This window comes from Astyanax mexicanus, chromosome 11, assembly GCF_023375975.1.
Source record: "Astyanax mexicanus isolate ESR-SI-001 chromosome 11, AstMex3_surface, whole genome shotgun sequence".
NCBI lineage: Eukaryota > Metazoa > Chordata > Actinopteri > Characiformes > Acestrorhamphidae > Astyanax > Astyanax mexicanus.
The window spans coordinates 25945355-25969365 of NC_064418.1; the positions used below are offsets into that span (position 1 = coordinate 25945355).

A 24011-nucleotide genomic window follows, 5' to 3' on the forward strand; every position below is an offset into this window, starting at 1 on the left:
TTCAGTTTGGTTTGGTTTATTCACTTCAGTTTGGTTTGATGGCTTGTGACCATTCATCTTCCTCTTGATTATATTTAGGCTTTTAATTTGGTGATATTACAGAAACTCATCATTTTTAAGTCTCTTAAGTATTTTTTCCCAAAACTGTTGAATAAACCAACAATGTTAATTTTTCTCAAACATAGACCTATAAATAGCTAAATCAGAGAAACTGATTCAGAAATTTTTTTTTTATCAGGATTTTAATCATGCTTATTTACAGAATATTGTTGTTATTAATACAATTATTTTTGATTATTCAGATTGACACCACTAATGGAAAACTATTTCACATTTATAAAAAAAATAATTTAATTAATTCTTTTATTTAAAGTTAATTTATTATTACCAAATGCTTCGGGAGAACAAGTTTGATTAATTGGAATCCAATCTTTTTACACCTGCATTGAAAGTGAGGAAGTGTGAAACAGGTGGCAGGATTATGGAAAGGTGCTGGAATGGAAATTTGCGATAGCACCTGTACATGTGTGTGTGGGCGAAGGAGAAAGACAGCATAGAGAGAGAGAGAGAGTAAGAGTGAGAATACATGAAGGGGGGGAGGGGGCACAAGAGAATGAGAGAGATCAGTCTCCTATCATTTGACCCACCTGGTTCAAAGTGACCTTGGCAGCATATTTAGCTGTGTCCACTTGTCCGGTGCCAGATCTGCCTGCTTATCTCTCTCTCTCTCGCTCTCTCTCTCTCTCTCTTTTTCTCTCCCTCTGTTTTCACACAGATCTGTGCCACACTGACCTGAGATGACCCAAACCCTTTCAGCTGCTCACTGACCTCATCATAAGGCATCATAGAGCTCAGACACCTACAACACAAAAAGATCTGCCCTGTATCTGCCCTTCACTCACTCAGAACATGTACACACACACACACACCCATGCTGTACACCTGTCTCAGATAGCGAAGGCTTGGACAGGTAAGTCAACACAGTGAATTCCTGGAAGCAAACACAGAACATAAACTTGAGGAACCTGTAAATATTTGAAGATATTAATCAATCAGAGAACACAGTCAGACTGATCTCCAGTAGCCAAGCAGGTCAGTCTAATAGAACCTTTTATTGGGGAACATGGTCTGATGTATTGTTCCTCCTCTTACATCTACTTAGTGGAGTTAATCAATTAAAAAATGCACAGAATATTGTTGTGATTAATACACTCAAGGTTCATGCTATCCATAGGCTGAGTGCCGTAAATCTGAACAGCAGTGCCAATATTACAGGTTAAAGCACAAACCTCAATTGTATTATTACGATTATACCACAGTTCCATTATTGCTGTTTATTGAAAGATTTTGAGTAAAAGAGGAGTAGAAAATATCTGTTTTGTTATAAACACTCCCTGAGTTAAATTAGTTCCATTGCTGCTCTGTTTGTAGCTGTGCTGTTTGGTTTGTAAGCGCTGCTTTGTTGGTAGGTTACCTGTATGTGGCAGAGTAATACATGGAAAGCTTCAATTACAGTGCATTACCAGCTGATAACAGCACTCACAGAATGCCTCTCAGCCAATCACATTGCAGGGTCAGAACTAACTGTGGTATAATCATGATTGACTGCACCTTGTCTTCTTGTTTAAGACTAAAGCTTTTAATAAAGGACATTCAAAAGTAAAGAATGAATGCAGAAAAAAAAATAATTATTTTTACATTAGTGGTGTCAATCGCTTCAAAAAATATATCATACTAATCACAACAATATTTGTGGTAGTGTGAGGACAAGTGGTCAGGAGGTTACCGGAGAGAGGTGATGCAGAGACGTAAAAACTGTCTGGAACCAGGTAAGTATCCCTTTCAAAGTGTTTATTGTGACGAACGAAGCACCCAAAACCAAAAATGAAACAAACTATTTACACACTGTACACTGGTAGGAGTTAAAGGTGGATTGGCAGCTACCACCAAAATGCTAAATGACCAGCTCAATAAACTCCCATTGGCATACCAGCCACGCTTAACCAGTGTGTGACCCCACAATAGTGTACACGCCTGCCCTTAAATACTTTTAGCACACCTCCGGCTAAACCAACAAGCAATTAACTCGTGGGCAGGTGGGTAAGACAACTAACTATACATGATAGTTATTACACTAGTTTTTACATATTTACAGATAATACGACATGCATGTAAACATTTGGACGTCCAGGTAAGTATTGATAATAATTTTACAATGTTAATGCATTATTTTCTATGTTTTTAGTTTTTCACAGGTACCCACAGGCTCCCCTGCCCCAGGACACCCATTGGTCTCTACCCAGACCTTATTTTCACAGGATCCAGGTAAGTACTGTGTTTGTTATATGAATGTCTGTTTAGATAAAATGTACATGGGGGTTCTCAGGGGCCTGACATCATCACAATATTCCTTGATTAATCACAATTATTCACAGCTTTTCTTCCTCTACTTATGACTAAAGCCTTTGATTATGGACAATTAAATGTAAATAAAACAATGAATGCAGGACTGGCTAAAATAAATTACATTTATATCAGTGGTGCCAGTCACTTAAAAATGTTTTGTATTAATCACAACAATATTCTGTAATTAATCTTGAATAAAATTAGGATTATACAAGTTTAAATGATGGTACTTGTCTGCATTTTTGGGAGGAAGATAAAACAACAGTGTAGTATGGTATTACTTTATTATAATATCTCAAAGTAGTTTTAATGCTTTATAAATTAGAATCTGCTGAGTAAACGTCTAACGGAGAGCTTTAGCACCAAACATGAAGAAACTCGGACACATAAGCTTTAATGGAGGAGTTGTGAATGCTAGTGTAGTATAGCTCATAAGTGTTAGTCACTTTAATGACTTTTAATAGATAAACAGACAACTAATCCAGTGTGTGTGAAACAGAGAAAGAGGAGAAAATAGAACTGAAGTGTTAGTTATGTAATTTAACCTTCTGAACTCAACAGTTGTTACATGGTGTTTACATTGGTAAATAAAGCCGCTAATATGTAACTAGGCTCTGTAAAATTGTGAATTATGGAAGGACGTTTGGGCCAAATTTGGCAAAATTATTTATTTGTGATAAATGTGTTGATGTTTTCAGATTAATCACATACATTAACACGTTAACACTAGTCGTTACGCAACAGGAGAAGGTCATTTAGCACCACAGTGCTTCGTTTGTGTGTGTGTGTGTGTGTTGAACATCAACAACTCACCAGAAAGCTCTAAATGTCATCTGCTGACCAGATGACACAGCAGGGTCAGATGATGTCATAGGGGTGAGCTGTTTGCCAGTGGAGGTCAAAGGGCAGCTAACTTGCAGGCTCTGCTTCCTCTCTGCACACGCTGGGGCTGCCAGTTATCTAGCCCACCATGTCATTTCACTGTCAAACTAAACCAAACACGAGCACATGAGGGAGGAGGCCAGCCAAGATCTGCCTCATTCATTACTACTGAAGCAGAAAAGCGGAGGATTAAGCAGAGAGTCAGGCACAGCTAACACAGGGTCAAACCTGCAATGCGTTTCTGTGTATTTTTACAGCAGTCCAACAGATATATCTTAAGAATGTTTGCATTGAAGTGCTTGTGGGGATTATTCATCTTCTAGGTGCCTGTGACTTACAACGCCTTTAAATGTTTCTGAATATTTTACAAGCAAGTATGCATAACTCAGTAAGAGTAAGAGCAAGAGGTAGCCAATCTAATTTACAGCCACCACCCAGTGGGGTTAGTTGTTACATAGTTTTACAAGTAAACCTACCAATGAAAACAATTAGAGAATATTTTAATGTGCTGAGTTAAAATGAAGGCTAGTGTAGCTCTATATTCCATCTTTAACAACCAGGAAAGAAAAAAGTGAGTGTGCATATTTGAGAGACAGAGAAAGAGAAATAGGAAGAGAGCAGAAATGAAAAGAAAAACAAACGTATTTTATGGACTATAAGGCATACTATCAAAGAATCTATTTTTTTTTTGGTCTATTTTCATATATAAGGAGTAGTGCTGGGCAATATGAGAAAAATCATATATAATGAGATGGAACGTTTTATATCACGATAACAATATATATCATGGGGCGCCGAGTGGTCCAGCGGTCTATAGCGCTGCCACTATGAGCAGGAGGTCGCCGGTTCGAACCCCAGCTCATGCAGCTTTACCATCAAGCTGCCGGCGTTAGAGGGAGCAAAATTGGCCCTGCTCCCTCTGGGTGGGTAGATGGCGCTCTTTCCCCACATCACTAAATGGTGATGTCTGCAGCACAGGGCGTCTGTGAGCTGATGTACCGGAGCCGAGCCGCTGTGCTTTCCTCCAAGCGCGCTGGCTGCTCGGCAATGCTGCATCGGCAGCAGCTCGAAAAGAAGCGGTGGCTGACTTCACATGTATCGGAGGAAGCATGTGTTAGTCTTCACCCTCCTGGTGTGTTGAGGTATCGCTAGTGATAGGGGGAGTCCTAATGAATGGGTTGGGTAATTGGCCGTGTAAATTGGGGAGAAAATGGGAAAAATTAGAAGAAAAAAAAACCTATATATATCATCATATACCACATTTATATATATATAAATTTAAATAAACTAACAAACACGAAAATGAGGGTATTCAATCTGTAATTTCAGTTATTTTAGTTTTTTCTTTTTATTACCTTTTTATTAGTTTCAATTAAGGAAAACTTTCACTTACAGTTTTCGTTATTTCATTCGTTTAGCTATGTGGTCATTATCATACCATAGCTTTATGTAAAATAAATATAGTATTAAAAAACAGATGACTACATCACAGACTATTTCCTAGAGCCTGAACCGGCCCTGCTTACGGACTGCATGACCCGCGGTCTCTCAGCTTGCCAGTCAGACTACAGTGTCAGCAGATAAATCGCGTGCGTTTTCCAAAGGACAAACCATTCAAACATGCAGATGAGCTCTCCGCACCCGATTAAAAAAATCACACAGCGTCTGGCTTAAAATAGTTAGATACAGCTATTAAATGAATAAATCAACAATCATTTAAAAGACCAGGGAGACGTTCTTTATGCTAAATAACAAAGAAGGCAGCAACATGCTAATGAGCTAATAACAACATTTAATAAAAACAGAAAAAAAGATATGAAATAGGACAGTAACCAACTAAACTAAGCTCAAAATGCTAAAAGAAATATAATCTCTAATCTAAAACGAATTCTAAAAGATCAAAATGAAATAGTGAATCCTAAGCAGTAGCTTAAAGACAGAATATAAAGCTTTACCAGCGCTATGAGACGCAACACCTAGAGAGCAAAGGATCAGCGGCAGCGTGACGGTTCTATTGAAATAATTAAAATGTAAAAATACACAACAGAGCGCCGTGTACCACATAAAATCAGTCCAAGATCCTCACCAAAAATAGAAAACCATGATAGAAACCCAACCCTAATGCCAATACATTTTATTGTAGCCTACTTTACATAATTGCATGAATAATAGATGAAATTACTGTAGAAATGATAGACACTTTTCTATCATTCCCATGATATTTATCGTCATATCGCACAGCACTAATAAGGAGCACTGGATTATTGGGTGCATTTTAAGTGACAATAGTAAGGAACAGGGGTGTCATCATATTTCCTTTCTAATTCAGCAGGTCAAATGAGCGCTGGATTTATCTCCTGAAAACTGTTTATTTGGGTAAGTAAAGCGCTTCTGTTGACTTACAGTAAGCTTAGATTTCCAGTATTTTAGCACGGTTAGAAGCAGCGCTAGCTGCGGTTAGCAGCGCTTAGTGCTAGTAAATGCCACCCGATAGGGCTACGATGAGCGCCCACATAGCTTTGTTTCATCCCACCTAGCTTGGTAAACAGGCAGACTACAATCTAATATACTCACCTCTGAACGACAAAAGAACTAGCGCTGCGGTTACCAGCTAATGCTATTTGATACATAAATTGCACTGAATTATAGGGCGCACTGTTAATTTTTCGCCTTATAGTGCTAAAAATATGGTAATCTTGACAGTAAAACTTGACAGTAAGTGATTGTGTGATAAAAAATGAAATAAAAAATTGTTGTCAGATTGATCACAGATTAAACATTGACCTCACTATTTCCCATATAAATTCAAAACATTTACAGTTCTTTTTTCTCAAATTTAATTAAAACATACTATATAGATTGTAACTCCGGCACACACCTTGAATCTCAAAAAAGGGTAAACTTAACTTTTAATTGTTATTATATACTGAAAAGTTGTGGGATAGCAGCATGTAAGTTGATAATGAAGTGTTACCCTCAAAGTACAGCTTGGGAATGCCCACACCTGTATAAGTTGTGGGGTGTTATCTTGTGAGAGAGGTTGTACACTGGCCAGCATGCTCAAATTCGAGCAAGGCCTGATAGAGGGTGTCAGAAGCATGGGACAGGATAAGGAAGATGTACAGTAGCATGTATGAGTACCAGGAATACAAAATAGAAGGCATTAACACTCACAGTAGACAGCACAGTGGGTAGTAATAGTTGTGACTGGCAGCGTCCGGCTAGAATTGTGCAAACAAACAAGCAATGTGACAGAAATCACATTCACATTCAATGCAGGAGACCCCCCCCCCCACACACACAGGATTATTAAATGTATTATAATAATAGTTAAGAGAGATTTACATTCCTAAATATTAATAGACTTCATTCTATTCATCCTGAAATGTTGCCAAATTTAAATAAGTCAAAGGTTAAAAAAAGGTTTGACCACAAAAATGTAGATTTCAATTTTATCATGCTGAAATGACATACTTTGGGCTGAAATTAAGTGTTTAATAACTTAATTTGATTGTTAATTTGATTAATTTAAACAATGCAGAACTGTGTTGGATCAATTTTCCATGTATTTCAGCAACTGCTCTATCTAAACCCTTTAGAACCAACATCAACCTGTATATGCAAATTATGCAAGGCCTGTTCTCAGGGCATCAGGACACATTTGGAGAATAGCTTTGCTTTACTTTACAGTCTAGTACTTTTATAGAAATAACACCCAGTAAACAGCTGCAGATATCGACCAGGTCTAACAGTATTACAGCAAAGCTCATAAACACGCTGAGCCACTTTATTCTCTGGCTGTACTTCTCTCCACCAGCCAACAGCCCGGACAGGATAAAAAAAAACAAAAAAAAACAGGGCCTATCATTTTTTTTCTTTTTAGAACAGCTGCACCGAAGGACAGAATCTATCTTGACTTAGGAGAAAGGATGACGTGGGAAAAACGTATTTGGTGTTATTCAGTTCACTTTTTCGTAACATCTTTATTGAATCTGTGTCACATTTTAAACATATTTACAGTTATTTTCTTTTTGTTCAGTAAAAATACAAATACAGAACACAGCTTTTCAAAATCCACCCAGCAACAACAGTGGTCATGTTGGCTTGGGCTTCTCCCACCACAAGAAGAGGGTGATATTAAAGCAACTGTTAGCAGGGGAAGCAGAGAGAAAGCAAGAGAGAAACAGAGAGCGAAAGAGAGAGAGAAAGAGAGAGAGAGAGAGAGGGAGAGAAAGAAAGAGATGAAAACAAGCTGAGCATCAGCAGGCTGCAGCTACTGCCATCTGGTGGAGAAGTGGAAAAGGCATGACGTCTCAGCTTTGAAACGAAAAAGGAGCTGGAAAAGCAGAGCGGGAAGAAGAGGAGGTCAAACACAGTGGTGACAAAAATACAAGCAGCTCCTTCAGACTGCCAGCGTCACTTGTAATGCCTTGCCTAAGACATCACATAGTGCATCAGAGACATTGCATACACAGTAAGTGTGTGTTAGAGTTTTCAGCAAACACACTAACGAGAAACTAGCTTTTTTTTAAGGCCGAAGTAAAACAAATTCGTACTTTTTTAATCTAAAAGACAACTAGTAAACAGGGATGCACCAAAATAACAATATTCTTGGGGTAAATTTTAAATGGAACAAACAAAACATTTGTCAAAAGGCCAAAACCAAACTGCAGTCATGTTTTTCCATACAGTTTTCATCAATTTTGCAACGTGGTTCACCATTTTATAAAGTTAATAGCCCAAATTTTTCAAAATTAAAGAGCAATTACAAAACTATAATCTAAAAATTTATTTTCTAAATATCCCACCAAACATACCAACAAAACAGAATATGTTCTGTAAAAATTAGTGATGTACGATATCTACAAAAATACAATGTGCTATAACCCTGTTGGATATCCCGATATTGATTAAACTAGTTTAAGCTCCCCAAAGGTTTTTTTTAGCACTTGGTTTGGCCGCACATATTTTTTTTGTTCAGGCTAAAAATGAGATTGGTGTGTGTGTGTGTGTGTGTGTGTGTGTGTGTGTGTGTTTACTGCAAACCTCAACCTCATTGTACCTCACTCTGCCTTGCTCTGCCTCCAGCCTAGTTACATCACATGATCACAATCTGCAGTGTGAAGAGCTCCCTCTTTTCCTGCAAACAGCTAATGCAATTTGAGTTGTTATTACAGTTCTTTCAGTGTGTTTATTGTGAAAGATCTCATCATGAGAACATTTTAAAAAGTATGATTTATCTTAATATAAGCCCTAGTATAAATGATTCAGTCTTTTCAGTTGTTTGGCCAAACAATGACAATATTTTTTTGCTATTTGCCAAATTATTCATACTGGTAAAACTGGGCATTTGATTCAGTCTCTTCTGACTACAGATTTTTCTGAAACCCTTCAATGCTGCTCAATAAAAAAACAACCAGTGCTGCTGACACATGCCTAGTGGAGCAGTGGAGCATGTTTTGGGACAAAAAATTATAACACAGTTCATCTAAATGAGGATAGATGATGACTAGAGCCTGAGTGATGTACTGTATGTCTATTCACACCCTCAGTAAAGATCCTGATCTACTGAGCGGAATGAATAAATAAATGAACAGAAGCCTGCTACCTGTACTTGTGCCTCAGTCCATCAATGAACGACATAAAATCAGCATGCAATGTTAATGCTGCTTTACTATGAATGAGTGCATTATTATTATTAGATTGTGTAAATGAATTTCTCAATATATCCATTGTATCTTGCAAAAATGCAGCTTAAATATGACTTTACAGTGTTTTACCAATTCTAAAAATATATAATGATACCTTTAAAAGCATAGAGTTTTCAGGGATTTAAGAAAACATTATCAGGGAAAGAGCTGAGGGCTTTCTTCATCACTCAAACCAGCAGACTGCATTATGAATACTTGGGAGGAAAACCAAATACCAATCCAGTCACAGCGTCTATCTTTGACTACAGAGCAGCGTGGACAGGAGCCAGAGCACACAACCCTGTGTATTTGACTGGAGCCGAGTGACCGTCTGGAATCAGACAAGATGTTCGGCTGATTTATTGGATACAGTTATAGAGAGATGAAAAATAAAACAAACAAAAACAAACACAACCCAAACAAACAAAAAAAAAAAGATGAGGAGTGGAGAAGGGAAAGATCGGAATGAAGATTGAAATGAAATAATGACAGCTTTTTTGCAGGCAGCTTCTGATAAACAGCAGTAAATGAATGCAGACTTTAAAACCAGACAGTTACCTAACCAACCAACTAATCATGATAGTGACACTGAGGGCACAGGAATTCAACTGAAGTGCACCACAGTGTACTGTACTGAAGGCTGAGAGCAGACTAACGCAAGATTGGGGAGGGCAAAGGCAGCATACGTTCTCTCAGGCTCACACACACAGACACGCGCACACACAGTATGAGAGAAGCCACAAACATCCCAGGGTGCCTCTGGCCTATATTCTCCCTAAGACAGAGAGAGAGAGAGAGAAAGAAAAAAAGTAGGAAAGGAAGAAAGAGAAGATAGAAAGAGAAAGAATAAGAGTGTGGAAGAGATTTCACAGGTCATATCCAATCCACCAGCTGTGGCCTTCCACAGCTCCAGGTCCAGGTCAGAGTTTAAAGTGTAAGAGAGTCAATGGGAAGTCCGACTGGCTGGAGAGCCGTTTGCCTTTTGTTCTGCTGCGGTGATTAAGCAATGAGTGAATGCCACGAGAGCGTCCGAGTAAAAATGAGCGAGAAACAGATAAGACCAAGCCCTGCAAAATCCCGGCTCTTCTTGTTCGTCACAGAGAAAATCCATCAACATCTTTCCCCTGTTTGTCCATCAATTGGGTCACTGGTGCCACACAGTATTTGTTGGGCTCGAATGTGTCCCGATTGTCAAAAACCCATATGTCAAAGGAGAGCTGCACAAGAGCTGTCCAGTCCGTTCCTGATAGGCGGCTTAACAGAGAAGGTGAAAACGTACGAGAGAAAGACGGAGAAAGAGAGAGAGAGAGATAGATAGATGAGTATTTGATGGAGTGAGAGAATTTGTCCTGGTCCCCTCCGCCCGGCAGTCACAACCCAGAATGCAGGAGGAGACAGTGGTCAAGTGAGTTAAGTCCGCAGCCTCCTCAGTGCAGCAGGCTCCTGCAGTCTTTCAGAGGCAGAGAAGGCTACAGAGAGAGAAAGTGATGGGGCAGAGTGGGGGAGAGCGCCACCCGACGAGGGGCTCCTCTATCGATGGTCTTGGCTGCCAGGCAGTGTGACGTTGCCCAGATGCAGGACAGGGAGGGGGTGGGCTTCCGTGTTGAAGACCCAGCTTTCCAGAGGCAGCAGCTCGTCACTGGAGAACAGCAGATACAGGTACCTGTGAGAACCAGAACAACAACAGTAGTCACTCACAGCTCAAAGCACAGCACAAAGCATTCATAGCAAATTTACTTTCTAAGATTAAGCTTATAAATCTTATACACAGGAGCCAGGTGGAGAATTAGACTGGCCTAGTATCCTTCTCGCCTCGCCTGGCATACTATTTTTAGTAGCATAACTGCAGTGTCGCTGTGCCACCAGCAGGTGGCATTGATGTTCAATAAGGATAATCATTTTTTTTTCCCTTTTCCATTAAGAACCATGTTTATAATGAAGAAATAAATGAATGTATGAGTGTGAAGAACCTTTACATCAAGGGACGTTTCTGTAGACCTATAAAAAGGTTTTTAATAGAAATAAATGTATTGACAACATGCAGTCATTATCATGACAACTGACAATATACAGCATAATTTTATGAAGTAAATCATGGAGATCAGCAGACCTTCCAGAAAAACAATCAGCTCACATAAATCAATTTAAAAAGAGCAATTTAATCATCGTTATTTTTCATTAAAAGCAAGAGAGGCGGCCATCTTTGTTTGTTTGTTTACTAGAACATTTGGTGCATTCAGATTATTGTCAGCAGTAGCTACTTTACACTGAATTCACTTTGAATATTATACGACAACACAATTTAAAATAAAATGACCAGAAACATAAAGGCAGAAGAAACAAACTATTGATAGTTTTTTTTTATTATTATTATTTTTTTACAATTTTTAAAAATTCTATTGTTTGCAAATATTAAACAGTCATACAAAACTTTAAAATATGCCCATTTCTTAATTGAACCCATCTAACATATAACCATATATTAAACATTTCTCACATTTCTTCTGTTATTTTATTTAAAGTGAATGAAGAATTTGAATATAAAACTTTAAATAAATCACAGTTATGTATTTTGCAAAATATGCAAAATAAATAAATATAAAAAAGAGGAATGAATTACTGATTTTTTTTCTAAAAAAGGAACAATTGTTGATACATGGTTACTTGTTAGAAGAGTTTAGTTATCAGTGTGAATAAAATGATGTATGTATTATGTTTTTTTTTATTGCAACAGTATTTATGGTCACCATCAAAAAATTAGAATGTGATTAGAATCATAAGAGCATAAGATGAGAGTACTTAATGCCCTGAATCCTGAATTTTGGAGTCAGCTTGAGCTTTGGAGGCAGCAGAACCTCATGAGGTGTGTTAAAAGAACCTTAAGAGAGACTTACTTGAGAGTCTCAGCGAGGAAGAAGCTCTGCTGGACGTCGTCATAGGTGGGGTTGGAGGAGTAGACATCTTTAACCCCAGAGAAACCCCCGCTGACTCTGCAATACTTATCTATAGCCTGTAGAGAACAGAGACACACACACTTGATTAGATTACACAGAAATGTACAGACACTTACAAAGAAACAGCATTATTATCTAGGATAGACGCAACAATAGTGTCTACCATACTGTCACACAGCTTATGACACTGTCAGCAGCACTTCAGGACAAAATGACTGTAACCTCAGCAGTAGCACCTCTCTATCATTCCAGCCGAGAGGAATTCAGTCAGGGTACGCAGGCCATCTGTGCCAATAAAGCCCAGCGTGCTGTGGTCCTTCACCTAGAGGGGCACTGCGTCACACAGCTGCTCGGCTGTGGACTGTTTCACACAGCTCTGCACAACAACAGCTGGGCCCTGAACACTCCCAGCTAATATGTTTAGAACTGACATACAGCTACTGCTACGTCTGCGATCTGAAGCTAACTGACACAATTTACACAAGATCAGACACAACATGGCACCGGTGCAGTCAAGCGTACGACAAGCACAGCGCTGCGTCTCCGTCCCTTCAACAAACCCTGTCACAATTCCTGCTAGAGCATCCCATGACTGGGCCTGCTTCTAGAATATCTGACATATTGAGGAGAATGAAGGGACAACTAGGAGTGCAATAGCACCAATATTTGCACCAAAAAATGCTGGAAGATATGGTAAAAATAATATATTACAGTATTCTGAACATATGTTTTGACACAGACACAGCGGCAGATTTCCAAATACAGCTATTTCATTACTCGCCTGTAATTATTTTGTCACATTTGCTGCAATCCACCCAACTAAACAGAACAAACTATAGTCTGTGTTATGGACATCCTCAAAATAAAATATCATATCATATCAACCCACTACACACTATTAGGGTAAACAAAGGTTCCACAAGCATGCAAGCCACTCAGGAACCTTCAGCATCCAGTCAAAGGATTTGCAAGTGATTGTGGGAATTGTAGTTAATTTATGCCAGGTTCAAACTACATGATTTTAGCCCAGTTTTTCAGTTGCCGACAGTTTTTCGTTGTTCGTCGACAAAAAATCAGCGCTCGCTCAGCCACATAGTGTGAACAACTGAAAGACGCTCATCAAGCTGTCGCTGAATGATCTCCAACCAGTCAGAGCACCCAGCAAATATTCAACATGTTTAATATCTGACTCAGTCGGTGACTGGGAGTCACAGAAAGAGATAACCAAAGGGTGCAAAACATACCAGAGCATCTGACCACTTTCTGTTCCCGTTATATCATGAAATGACTGTTAAACTCTAGAGTGAGCTTGCAAATGAGTGCTATATGAATGGGGTGAATAAAAAAATAAAAAGTAATATTGAACTACTTGTTCTGAGTATTTCTTTAATTTTAGAAAGTATAATACTTATATAATACATTTATATAATACATTACTGCTACTGTGAGCTGATTGGTTGGTGAGCTGATCCTGGAGATACAGGTAGAGCATAATTAAAAAGATTATAGCTGGAGTTAAAAATGATGAAAAATCATGTCTGTAGTGCTGAAACATTTGATAAAATTCTGTATTGAGGACATAAGTACATATTTCAGAATAAACATTTATAGACATTTATTTATTTAAAAATTACCTACTGATTATATTGATTTTGGCAGTGTATTAGACTAGCTCTTATTTATATTACTTATTTACATTCATATTTACATTTAAGATATTTGTTGTATGCTCTTATCTGGAGCAACCTGCATTTAAATAATTCCACAGGTAGGTGAATAGAGACTTAGCAGTCTTGCTTAAGGACTCTTATTAGTGTAGAATGGTGCCCTTGCTCTACTGGAAAATTTTATTCAACCCTAGTTTGTTACCAGTTACACTATACCAAGTGTTGCTGGATAACATACTAAAAAAAAAAAAAAAAAACGAGGAACATACCAGAAATATGTAAGTGTGAATTTGGGCACCGAAACTTGAACCATAAAACACAATATTCAAACACATAATTAGCATCCACAGGTCAATATAAGGCCACTCTTATAGACCACAGCAGGGTAAGTTTTTAGCAGGTCAAGTCACATTAGTGTGCACATAGGATTGTGTTTACAATCTGCCTGTATATAAAGTAATGGCTTAATTCAGCTTTAATCCTAGACTGAACAGCTAAATGGCTAACAGATTACTCCATTACTACTGAGTTAGGCTGCAAGGATTCATTGTAAAGAATGTGCCACTTAAATGTCTGTCACAAGCAACAAAGTATGTACAAAAAAACTGAAATAACTTTCTGAAAGCAGCATTAAAGGTTTCACCACATTTCTCACATGTTGGCATTAAAAAGAAACTAAAAACATGCTGTTGGAAGTCTGCACCTGATAAAGCATACTTCAAATTCTTCTGCTGTTCTTTCTTTCAGTAGAAAACAGAACATTTCTAGGCCTTTTCACCACCACAGTGTTTCCTCAAAGAGTTTTCAAATGCGTTCTATTTCAATTATCAGCAAAGATGATGTATTTTAGACACAATGTCAAGCTCTGCATAGCCTTTTACTGTTTAATCTGTTTATACAACACACAATAACATTTACTTAAATAATCAACTAAATCACTGTTAGATCACAGATCAGACAGAGCTGAGACAAATATAAACAGGTCAGACAGAGCTGAGACATGAACAGATCAGATGGAGCTGAGACATGAGCAGCTGGAGCACAGCTGAGACATGAACAGATCAGACACAGCTGAGACATGAACAGATCAGACAGAGCTGAGAAATGAACAGATCAGATGGAGCTGAGAAATGAACAGATAAGACACAGCTGATATATAAACAGATCAGACACAGCTGGGATACGAACAGATCAGATGGAGCTGAGAAATGAACAGATCAGAAGGAGCTGAGACATGAACAGATCAGACAGAGCTGAGACATGAACAGATCAGACAGAGCTGAGACATGAACAGATCAGACAGAGCTGAAACATGAACAGATCAGACAGAGCTGAGACATGAACAGATCAGACAGAGCTGAAACATGAACAGATCAGACAGAGCTGAGACATGAACAGATCAGACACAACTGAGACATGAACAGATCAGACACAACTGAGACATGAACAGATCAGAGACAGCTTAGACATGAACAGATCAGATGGAGCTGAGAAATGAACAGTTGATGCACAGCTGAGACATAAACAGATCAGATAGAGCTGAGACAGAGCTGACGCATGAACAGATCAGACACAACTGAGACATGAACAGATCAGACACAGCTGACGCATGAACAGATCAGACACAGCTGAGACATGAACAGATCAGACAGAGCTGAGACATGAACAGATCAGACAGAGCTGAGACATGAACAGATCAGACACAGCTGAGACATGAACAGATCAGACAGAGCTGAGACATGAACAGATCAGACAGAGCTGAGACATGAACAGATCAGACACAGCTGAGACATGAACAGATCAGACAGAGCTGAGACATGAACAGATCAGACGGAGCTGAGACATGAACCGATCAGATAGAGCTGAGACATGAACCGATCAGATGGAGCTGAGATATGAACAGATCAGATGGAGCTGAGACATGAACAGATCAGATGGAGCTGAGATATGAACAGATCAGATGGAGCTGAGACATGAACAGATCAGATGGAGCTGAGACATGAACAGATCAGACGGAGCTGAGACATGAACCGATCAGATAGAGCTGAGACATGAACCAATCAGATGGAGCTGAGATATGAACAGATCAGATGGAGCTGAGACATGAACAGATCAGATGGAGCTGAGACATGAACAAATCAGATGGAGCCAAGACATGAGCAGCTGGAGCACAGCTGAGGCATGAACAGATCAGACACAGTTGACACGAACAGATCAGACAGAGCTGAGACATGAACAGATCAGACACAGCTGAGACATGAACAGATCAGACACAACTGAGACATGAACAGATCAGAGACAGCTTAGACATGAACAGATCAGATGGAGCTGAGAAATGAACAGTTGATGCACAGCTGAGACATAAACAGATCAGATAGAGCTGAGACAGAGCTGAGAGATGAACAGATCAGACACAGCTGACGCATGAACAGATCAGACACAACTGAGACATGAACAGATCAGACACAGCTGACGCATGAACAGATCAGAAGGAGCTGACGCACGAACAGATCAGACGGAGCTGAGACATGAACCGATCAGATAGAGCTGAGACATGAACCGATCAGATGGAGCTGAGATATGAACAGATCAGATGGAGCTGAGACATGAACAGATCAGATGGAGCTGAGACATGAACAGATCAGATGGAGCTAAGACATGAGCAGCTGGAGCACAGCTGAGGCATGAACAGATCAGACAGAGCTGAGACATGAACAGACCAGACAGAGCTGAGACATGAACAGATCAGACAGAGCTGAGACACGAACAGATCAGACAGAGCTGAGACATGAACAGATCAGACACAGCTGAGACATGAACAGACCAGACAGAGCTGAGACATGAACAGATCAGACACAGCTGAGACACGAACAGATCAGACAGAGCTGAGACATGAACAGATCAGACACAGCTGAGACATGAACAGATCAGACACAGCTGAGACATGAACAGATCAGACACAACTGAGACATGAACAGATCAGAGACAGCTTAGACATGAACAGATCAGATGGAGCTGAGAAATGAACAGTTGATGCACAGCTGAGACATAAACAGATCAGATAGAGCTGAGACAGAGCTGAGAGATGAACAGATCAGACACAGCTGACGCATGAACAGATCAGATGGAGCTGAGACATGAACAGATCAGACATAGCTGAAACATGAACAGATCAGACACAGCTGAGACATGAACAGATCAGACACATCTGACGCATGAACAGATCAGACACATCTGACGCATGAACAGATCAGACACATCTGACGCATGAACAGATCAGATAGAGCTGAGACAGAGCTGAGAGATGAACAGATCAGACACAACTGAGACATGAACAGATCAGACACAGCTGACGCATGAACAGATCAGACACAGCTGACGCATGAACAGATCAGACACAGCTGAGACATGAACAGATCAGACACAGCTGAGACATGAACAGATCAGACACAACTGAGACATGAACAGATCAGACACAGCTGACGCATGAACAGATCAGACACAGCTGACGCATGAACAGATCAGACACAACTGAGACATGAACAGATCAGACGCAGCTGACGCATGAACAGATCAGACAGAGCTGAGACATGAACAGATCAGACAGAGCTGAGACATGAACAGATCAGACACAGCTGAGACATGAACAGATCAGACACATCTGACGCATGAACAGATCAGACACAACTGAGACATGAACAGATCAGACACAGCTGACGCATGAACAGATCAGACACAGCTGACGCATGAACAGATCAGACAGAGCTGAAACATGAGCAGCTGGAGCACAGCTGAGACATGAACAGATCAGACGGAGCTGAGACATGAACAGATCAGACGGAGCTGAGACATGAACAGCTGCGACAGGACACTGGAGCAGTGGACCAGGAGAACAATACAATGCTATCTTTGCAAATGAAGCAGAGAGTCAGGCTCCTGCCAAGGCAGAGACTGAGATAAGGTGATGTCCAGGACAAAGCAGGGGAGAGACAGAAAGAGAGAGAGAGTGAAAAAGGAAGAAAAAAACGTGTAAATCTTTATAATACATATCTTTGGGGGGAAACCTGAAACCTGAAACTGGAGGGAATTAAGTGAAACACAAAAGCTTTTTCCTTCTTTATCTTTTTTTTTTAAAGAAATGACGAAGGAAGGGAGGGAAGGAGAGAGCAGGGACAGTGACTGAGTGAGAAGAATACGAGAGAGCGAGAGAGAGAGCAAGCAGAGGCAGCAAATGTGCAAGTCCCACTGCAGAAGAGTCCCACAGCAGAACAAAGCAGCCCAATCAGAGAGAAACAACAACTCTCCAGTCTCAAGAGCACTTTGAAACCCTAATACACACACAATCATACGCCGGGATAGAGCCTGCCTCAGGAAAAACATTTAAATGAGAGAGAGTCATACATAAAGATGGAGAGGGGAAAATGGGAATCAAATCTAAAATGCAGCATGATGCTCCAGATAGCTCAAGCTAGAGACAGAAATGAGGAGATAAGCAGATAAGGGCTAACACAAACTTAGGAGCAGCGCGAGTGTCCTCACAGAGTTTACCCTCTACTGCCTCCAAAACTCTAAATAAGTGTTTTCACACCTGTGGGCCATGGCTTCCAGTTTGCCAAAGTGGTAGTGTTGCATTTAAAAAATATATAAATAAATAAAATGTGACAAATATGTAGGAATGCATGGTATAAAAAAATTTGGTCCAAAAACAAAACCTCAACAAAACAAAAGCAAAATATTTTTTTTTTAAGAAAACTGAATACTGAATAAAATAACTCTTATCATGAAATTATGTTAGCAGTGCTGTTCTAGTGGCACACTGAGCTTGTTAGCTACCTCAGCAATGCAATTTTAAACATAAATCTACCTCAGTAGTGCTATGCCCACACCAGTTGCACTCCCATGCTACTCACATGTGAGTGAACTTCAACAGAGAGACAGCCAGAGTTTTGGGAAATAAACAAATGGCTAAGTTACCTCAGCTAATGTTACTTTTCTAGCTGTACAGCTTGCACCTTATAGCCAATTTGCAAAGAGAGTGAAAACTCTATAAACTAAACACTTTATTTCTTTTAGTTCATGCGAGTAGAGTGTAAAAATGAACTTAAACCAGAGGTTTCTCAGCTCTCCCTCTTGGCTCTCACCCACACTCCCTGATGTGCTTTCAAAAGTGCTCTGTCAGGGGGGAAGGGGAGAAGTGGTGAAAGTTGGTGGAGTGTCACCGCTGATTAAATAAATCCTAATATTAGAGAAAGCAATGCAATATAAGTAAATATTTAAGTAAATGTGTCATTGCGCATTTCAAATAATTTGGCCCCTTCTCTTATTCGTTCATTAAATTTCAGTCAAATACTTTCAGTTGCCAAATATTCGGTGCATCCCTAATATTATGTTATTTAATGTTATGTCATTCAATAAAACTATATATTGAGGTTGAGCTCATTGATATGTCTGGTACAGTATAATCATATGACTGGATTAGCAAGCTAGTTAAATTAATAATTAGTGCAAGTCTGAGAGAAATGTTTCTAATCTTATCATTATGGATAAACGCTTATTGTAAAAAAGGTCTTTCACAACCGAAGATCCTCAGGCAATTTAAGCCTGCCCAGCAATCCTTTCAGGCTACGATGATTGTTTGATAGTTTTTGAACAGTCAAATCCATTTTTGTGTGGGTCACTCAATGTTTTTGGCTGTTGTTTAAGTCTGTAAACTGAAAAATATTGAAAAGAACCAATATAAGATAATTTGATCCAGGTCTGTATGTATGCAACAGAGAGAACAGAGTAAGAATTGGAAAGTGTGTACTGACCTGAGCCGCCTCCCAGCCCCACTGTCTGTACTTGGGGTCGTGGGTGAAACGCCACATGTACCAGTAGGTCTCGATGACTTCTGGTCTCAGGATGTAATACTTTTCATTCTGCCGCACAGCGACCGCCTCCAATCCACTGTCAAACTTGAAGGCCTCTGGACCCAGCTTTAGAACTGTAGACACACACATACACACGTTTGGTATTACAGTTAATAAAATATAAGTGCTGACTCCTGTATTACTGCAGCTGAGTTCTTTGCGAACACCTAAACACTCAGCAACTAAAGACTGGAGAAGACAGTAAGATTAACACGCTCTTCTAGCAACATATGGTCTTCATACAGGGCTAAAAATAAACACACACACACAGGCAGTGTGTCTTATTACTAATTTTGATACTTTACTTAATGAACAGATATTCTGTTAAAGCCCCAGGGAATCCAAAAACACACTTCCTTTCTAATTAGGTAATTCTGTCTCTTTTTGGCACACACCCACACACACACATGTCCAAATGTTTGTGGTCACTTCTTCTAATAAATGCATTCAGCTACATTAATTTGTACTCATATAATAGAATAGAAGAGAACTCTCCTGAGCAGAGATGAAAGAACCTATTGGCAGTAGAGGTGGGCGATATGGCTTTAAAATTATATCACAATATTTCATGGAATTTTCTTGATAATGATACTCTTGCGGATATGACAAAATACAGAATTACTAAAATTACTTCAAGAGTTTAAGAATTTTATTATTGCATATGATATGGCACACCTCTAACTGAAATATTAAAATATATATATATAAGAATTTGATAAGATTTGTAACAGAAGTCAATGATTCAGAATTTCATGTTACTAATAATGCACTCCATGTATCTCCATATATGCAGGATTAAAGTAAAATGAATGATACTGGATTGATATAATCTGTCTCTAGCAGATATATAATGGGAAATGAAAAAAATTGCAAATTATTATTTTGCTAAAAACAGTATATATATATATATATATATAAAAAAAAAAAAAAAAAAAAAAAGTAGTACCCTGATGTGATAATTAGGGGTGGGTGATATTGCACGATATTTCAGTGTGAAGTATCGTTCACAATATTAATAAATATTGGTAATATTATTGCATATGATACGATATGGCACACCCCTAATTGGCAGCATGCCCTATACCTTGTTTGTGGACCAGTCAACACCTATTTTATTTATTTACCCTTTAATTAAAGGAAAGAAGAAGAAAACTAAATTAGAAGAAACTAAAACAGTAACTTCACCAGGAGTTCACAGAGAAGTCAGCCCCCAGATCTGAGTTCTTCTCCCTTCTTCTAAGCTCAATAACTTTACAGATGACAACTACAATATATGTATTTGTATTTTATAATTATAATAACGGAGTGTCTATTTGCACCCGGGTGCAAATAGCACGTGCCACACAGCAAGGCTATTTTCACCCCTTAATTAAAAAAAAAAGAAAGAGAACTCATCTGCGCATGTCTACCAATGAATGCGAGGGAGCGAAAAGGCGCAAATTCACAGATGGGGAAACGGAGACCATAGGAAATGGTAAGCAGAATTTGGTTATTATTTATGTATAAAAGGCCCATCACTCAATTTAACTCTACATTTTAAGATAAATATTTAAGACAGAGTGTGAGAATTATTATCTATCGAACACTGTTGACTGAAAACGAATAAGCTAAGCTAGTGTTTTGGTGGATCTCAGTTTAAGTTATTTGATTGAATTAAAGTTTGAGGCAGTTAGGTAACTTGTATCTAACCTTATCTTAGTTATTAAGTAAAAAGTTTTGTATTTTGTTGCTTATTCTGATTAATTTAGCTAGCTAGCTAGCTTATTGCTGGCTAGTACAGAGCCCGGGAGGGGCCGTGGGTAAAAAAAAAATAATTAAATCGAGCGAACGATGTAGCAGTTCATGCCAACAATTTCTCTAATTCGTGCGAACGATTTCTTTTATTCCAGCGAACGATTAAGCCAACTCTTATTTCTAGATAGCAAAATGAATTATATCAGTAGTATAGTCCACAACAGACAGATGATGTGTATTTAGAGTTTTGAAAATGTGACTACAGTAAACTGTGAATTTGAAAAAGAGAATATTTTGACAAATTAGCCGTTGCAAATGTTATGTTGCCATGTATTTCCCTGTGCTGAGGGCGCAGTTGTGAAATAAAAGTAGCTTGTTATTCTGGAGTTTGATCGTAGGGTAAAAAGGTATACTTGTTTGCTCTCTCAAAATTCTTTCACTTCTGATCAAGCACTAAATTGTAGGCCTGGCTTAAGTCCAGTGTTTTCCAACCTGATGTTCCTGGAGACAACCTGACCTGCAGATTTTAGTGATATTCGAGATACAATGGATTACCTTCCCTACTGAACACAGTTGCTAAAAAGCGTAAGATGACATCTGTATTGACAGCAGAGGCAAATGCAACCTCAGGCCATTTACTGTAGTAGTCTGTGAGTACAATAGCATAACGGCAGTCCCATGTAGCCGTTTCAAATGGACCCGTAATGTCTAATGCAACCTTTTCCCACGGAGCATCCGGCATTTCAACTGGCGTAAGTGGAGTAGGGGCAGTTTTAGTAACCTTATCACTGTATTGACAGTCCACGCAGGAAGTAATCACAGACTGTACCAATTTATCCAGTTGTGGCCACCAGAACAGTTCACGCAGCCTTTGCTTGGTACGGACTATGCCTTGGTGTCCCTCATGTGCTAAAGCAACCAATCTAGGACGTAGTGAAACAGGAACAACAACTCGATCTGGCCCCCTTGTTATCAGCGATCCATGAACTGACAGTTCATCTCGTACCTGAAAGTATGGAGCAAGGTTCTCAGGCAGATTTTGTTTGCATTTGGGCCAACCTTTTTGAATTTGGTTGCGCAGTAGAGACAAGTCCGGGCAAATTTCACTGGCAGAAGTGAGCTCTGGAATAGAAATGGCACACAATGACTCTTTAAAGACAGTTGCAATCATGTCCGGTTCCTCTGTTTCCTCATGTGTAGTAGTCACTGGTAATCTGGATAGGCAGTCGGCAGTGACATTTTGGTGTCCTGGACGGTAAGTAATATCGTATGTGAAGCAGAGCAGTCGCGCAGACCATCTGGCAATCCTCAGTCCAGCACGGCCAGCACCTGCGGAGGTAAGCAATGTGGTAAGTGCATGGTGGTCTGTTCGAAGGACAAAGCGACGACCCCAGAGGTATGTTCGCCACCTCTCCACAGCCCAAACGCAGGCAAGAGCTTCACGTTCGACCGTGGAATACTTGCGCTCAGCAGAAGAAAGTGTTCTGGATGCAAAAGCAACAGTTCTTTCACTTTGGTCAGGGTGTAATTGAGTTAATACCGCACCCAGTCCATAATCTGAAGCATCAGTAGTCACATACGTTGGTAATTCAGGGTCATAGAGAGCTAGAGCCTGGCTATTGACTACCAGCTCTTTAAGCAAAGTGAAGCTAGATTGTGCTTCAGTTGTCCACTTGAACCTTGAATCTGTGCAGTCCCTGAGCACTGCACGCAGTGGCTCGCTAACGGTTGCAAAATCTGGAATGAACTTACTATACCATGATGCAAGGCCCAGAAAAGATCTCAAAGAAGATGTGTCATGTGGGGCTGGGGCGTGAATTACAGCAGCAACTCTGTCCTGGTCCGGTAGCAGTCCTTCCATTGAAATAGTGTGACCCAAGTAGTTGAGGGAAGGTTGATTGAACTTGCATTTGTGCATGTTTAGTTTGAGTCCTGCATCAGTCAGGGCCTGGAGCACTCTTCGAAGGTTTTCATCATGTTCTCTTTGTGTAGTGCCATAGCAGATGACATCATCCAGGTATGCCTGCACACCTGGCAAGCCTGCAAGAATGATTGACATCATCTTTTGAAAGGCGGAGGGAGCTGAAGCCAACCCAAACGGGACTCTGCAGAAACGAAAAAGTCCGTCATGTGTGATAAATGCAGTAATATCACGACTGTCGGGGTGCAGAGGCATTTGGTGGTAAGCAGAAGCTAAATCAATCGTAGAAAAGACAGTAGCCCCTCTTAAATTTGAGAACAGTTCCTCCATGTGCGGTAATGGGTGGCAATCAGCTACAATGACTTTGTTTGGCTCCCTCAAATCTACACATATGCGTGGTTTTCCACCATCTCTTTTGTGTGTCACCACTACTGGGGAAACCCAAGGGGAAGCATCAATGCGTTCAATAATGCCCTTATCCTGGAGATCCTTGAGCTCCTCCGAAACAGCTTGTCTGACTGCAAAGGGAAGTCTCCTGAGTTTTTGTTGTACTGGAACAGCATTTGGCAGTACATGCACTTTGTGAATGAAGTTTTTAGCATACCCTATTTCCTGAACTGACACTTCTGAAGCAGCATTTTCTAGTACAGTTTTTGGCACAGCTGGGTGAGCAATAAAAGTAGGCTGAGTATTGGTAGTGACGACTTTTCGTCCTTCAAGTTTCATTTGCAATGCCTGAAATAAATCTAAACCAAGGAGGGCAGCACCTGACTCAACCACAACCAGAGTACCTGCAGCAGAATGATGATCATGAGAGATAGTAGCTTTTAAGCACCCCTTTACATGTA

At 39.7% G+C, this 24011-nt stretch overlaps 1 protein-coding gene across 1 annotated transcript in view; it reads right to left on the bottom strand.

The window, feature by feature from the left end:
- Window positions 1–8307: 8307 nt before the first annotated feature.
- Window positions 8308–24011, bottom strand: part of man1a2 (mannosidase, alpha, class 1A, member 2) — a 169756-nt gene continuing 154052 nt past the window's right edge. The window contains exons 12-14 of the mRNA XM_049485404.1: window positions 19410–19582; window positions 11873–11988; window positions 8308–10641 (exon numbers count right to left, since the gene is read on the bottom strand). Coding sequence (XP_049341361.1) covers window positions 10509–10641; window positions 11873–11988; window positions 19410–19582 — 422 coding nt within the window. The 3' untranslated portion in view covers window positions 8308–10508. The remainder of the gene's footprint in view (window positions 10642–11872; window positions 11989–19409; window positions 19583–24011) is intronic.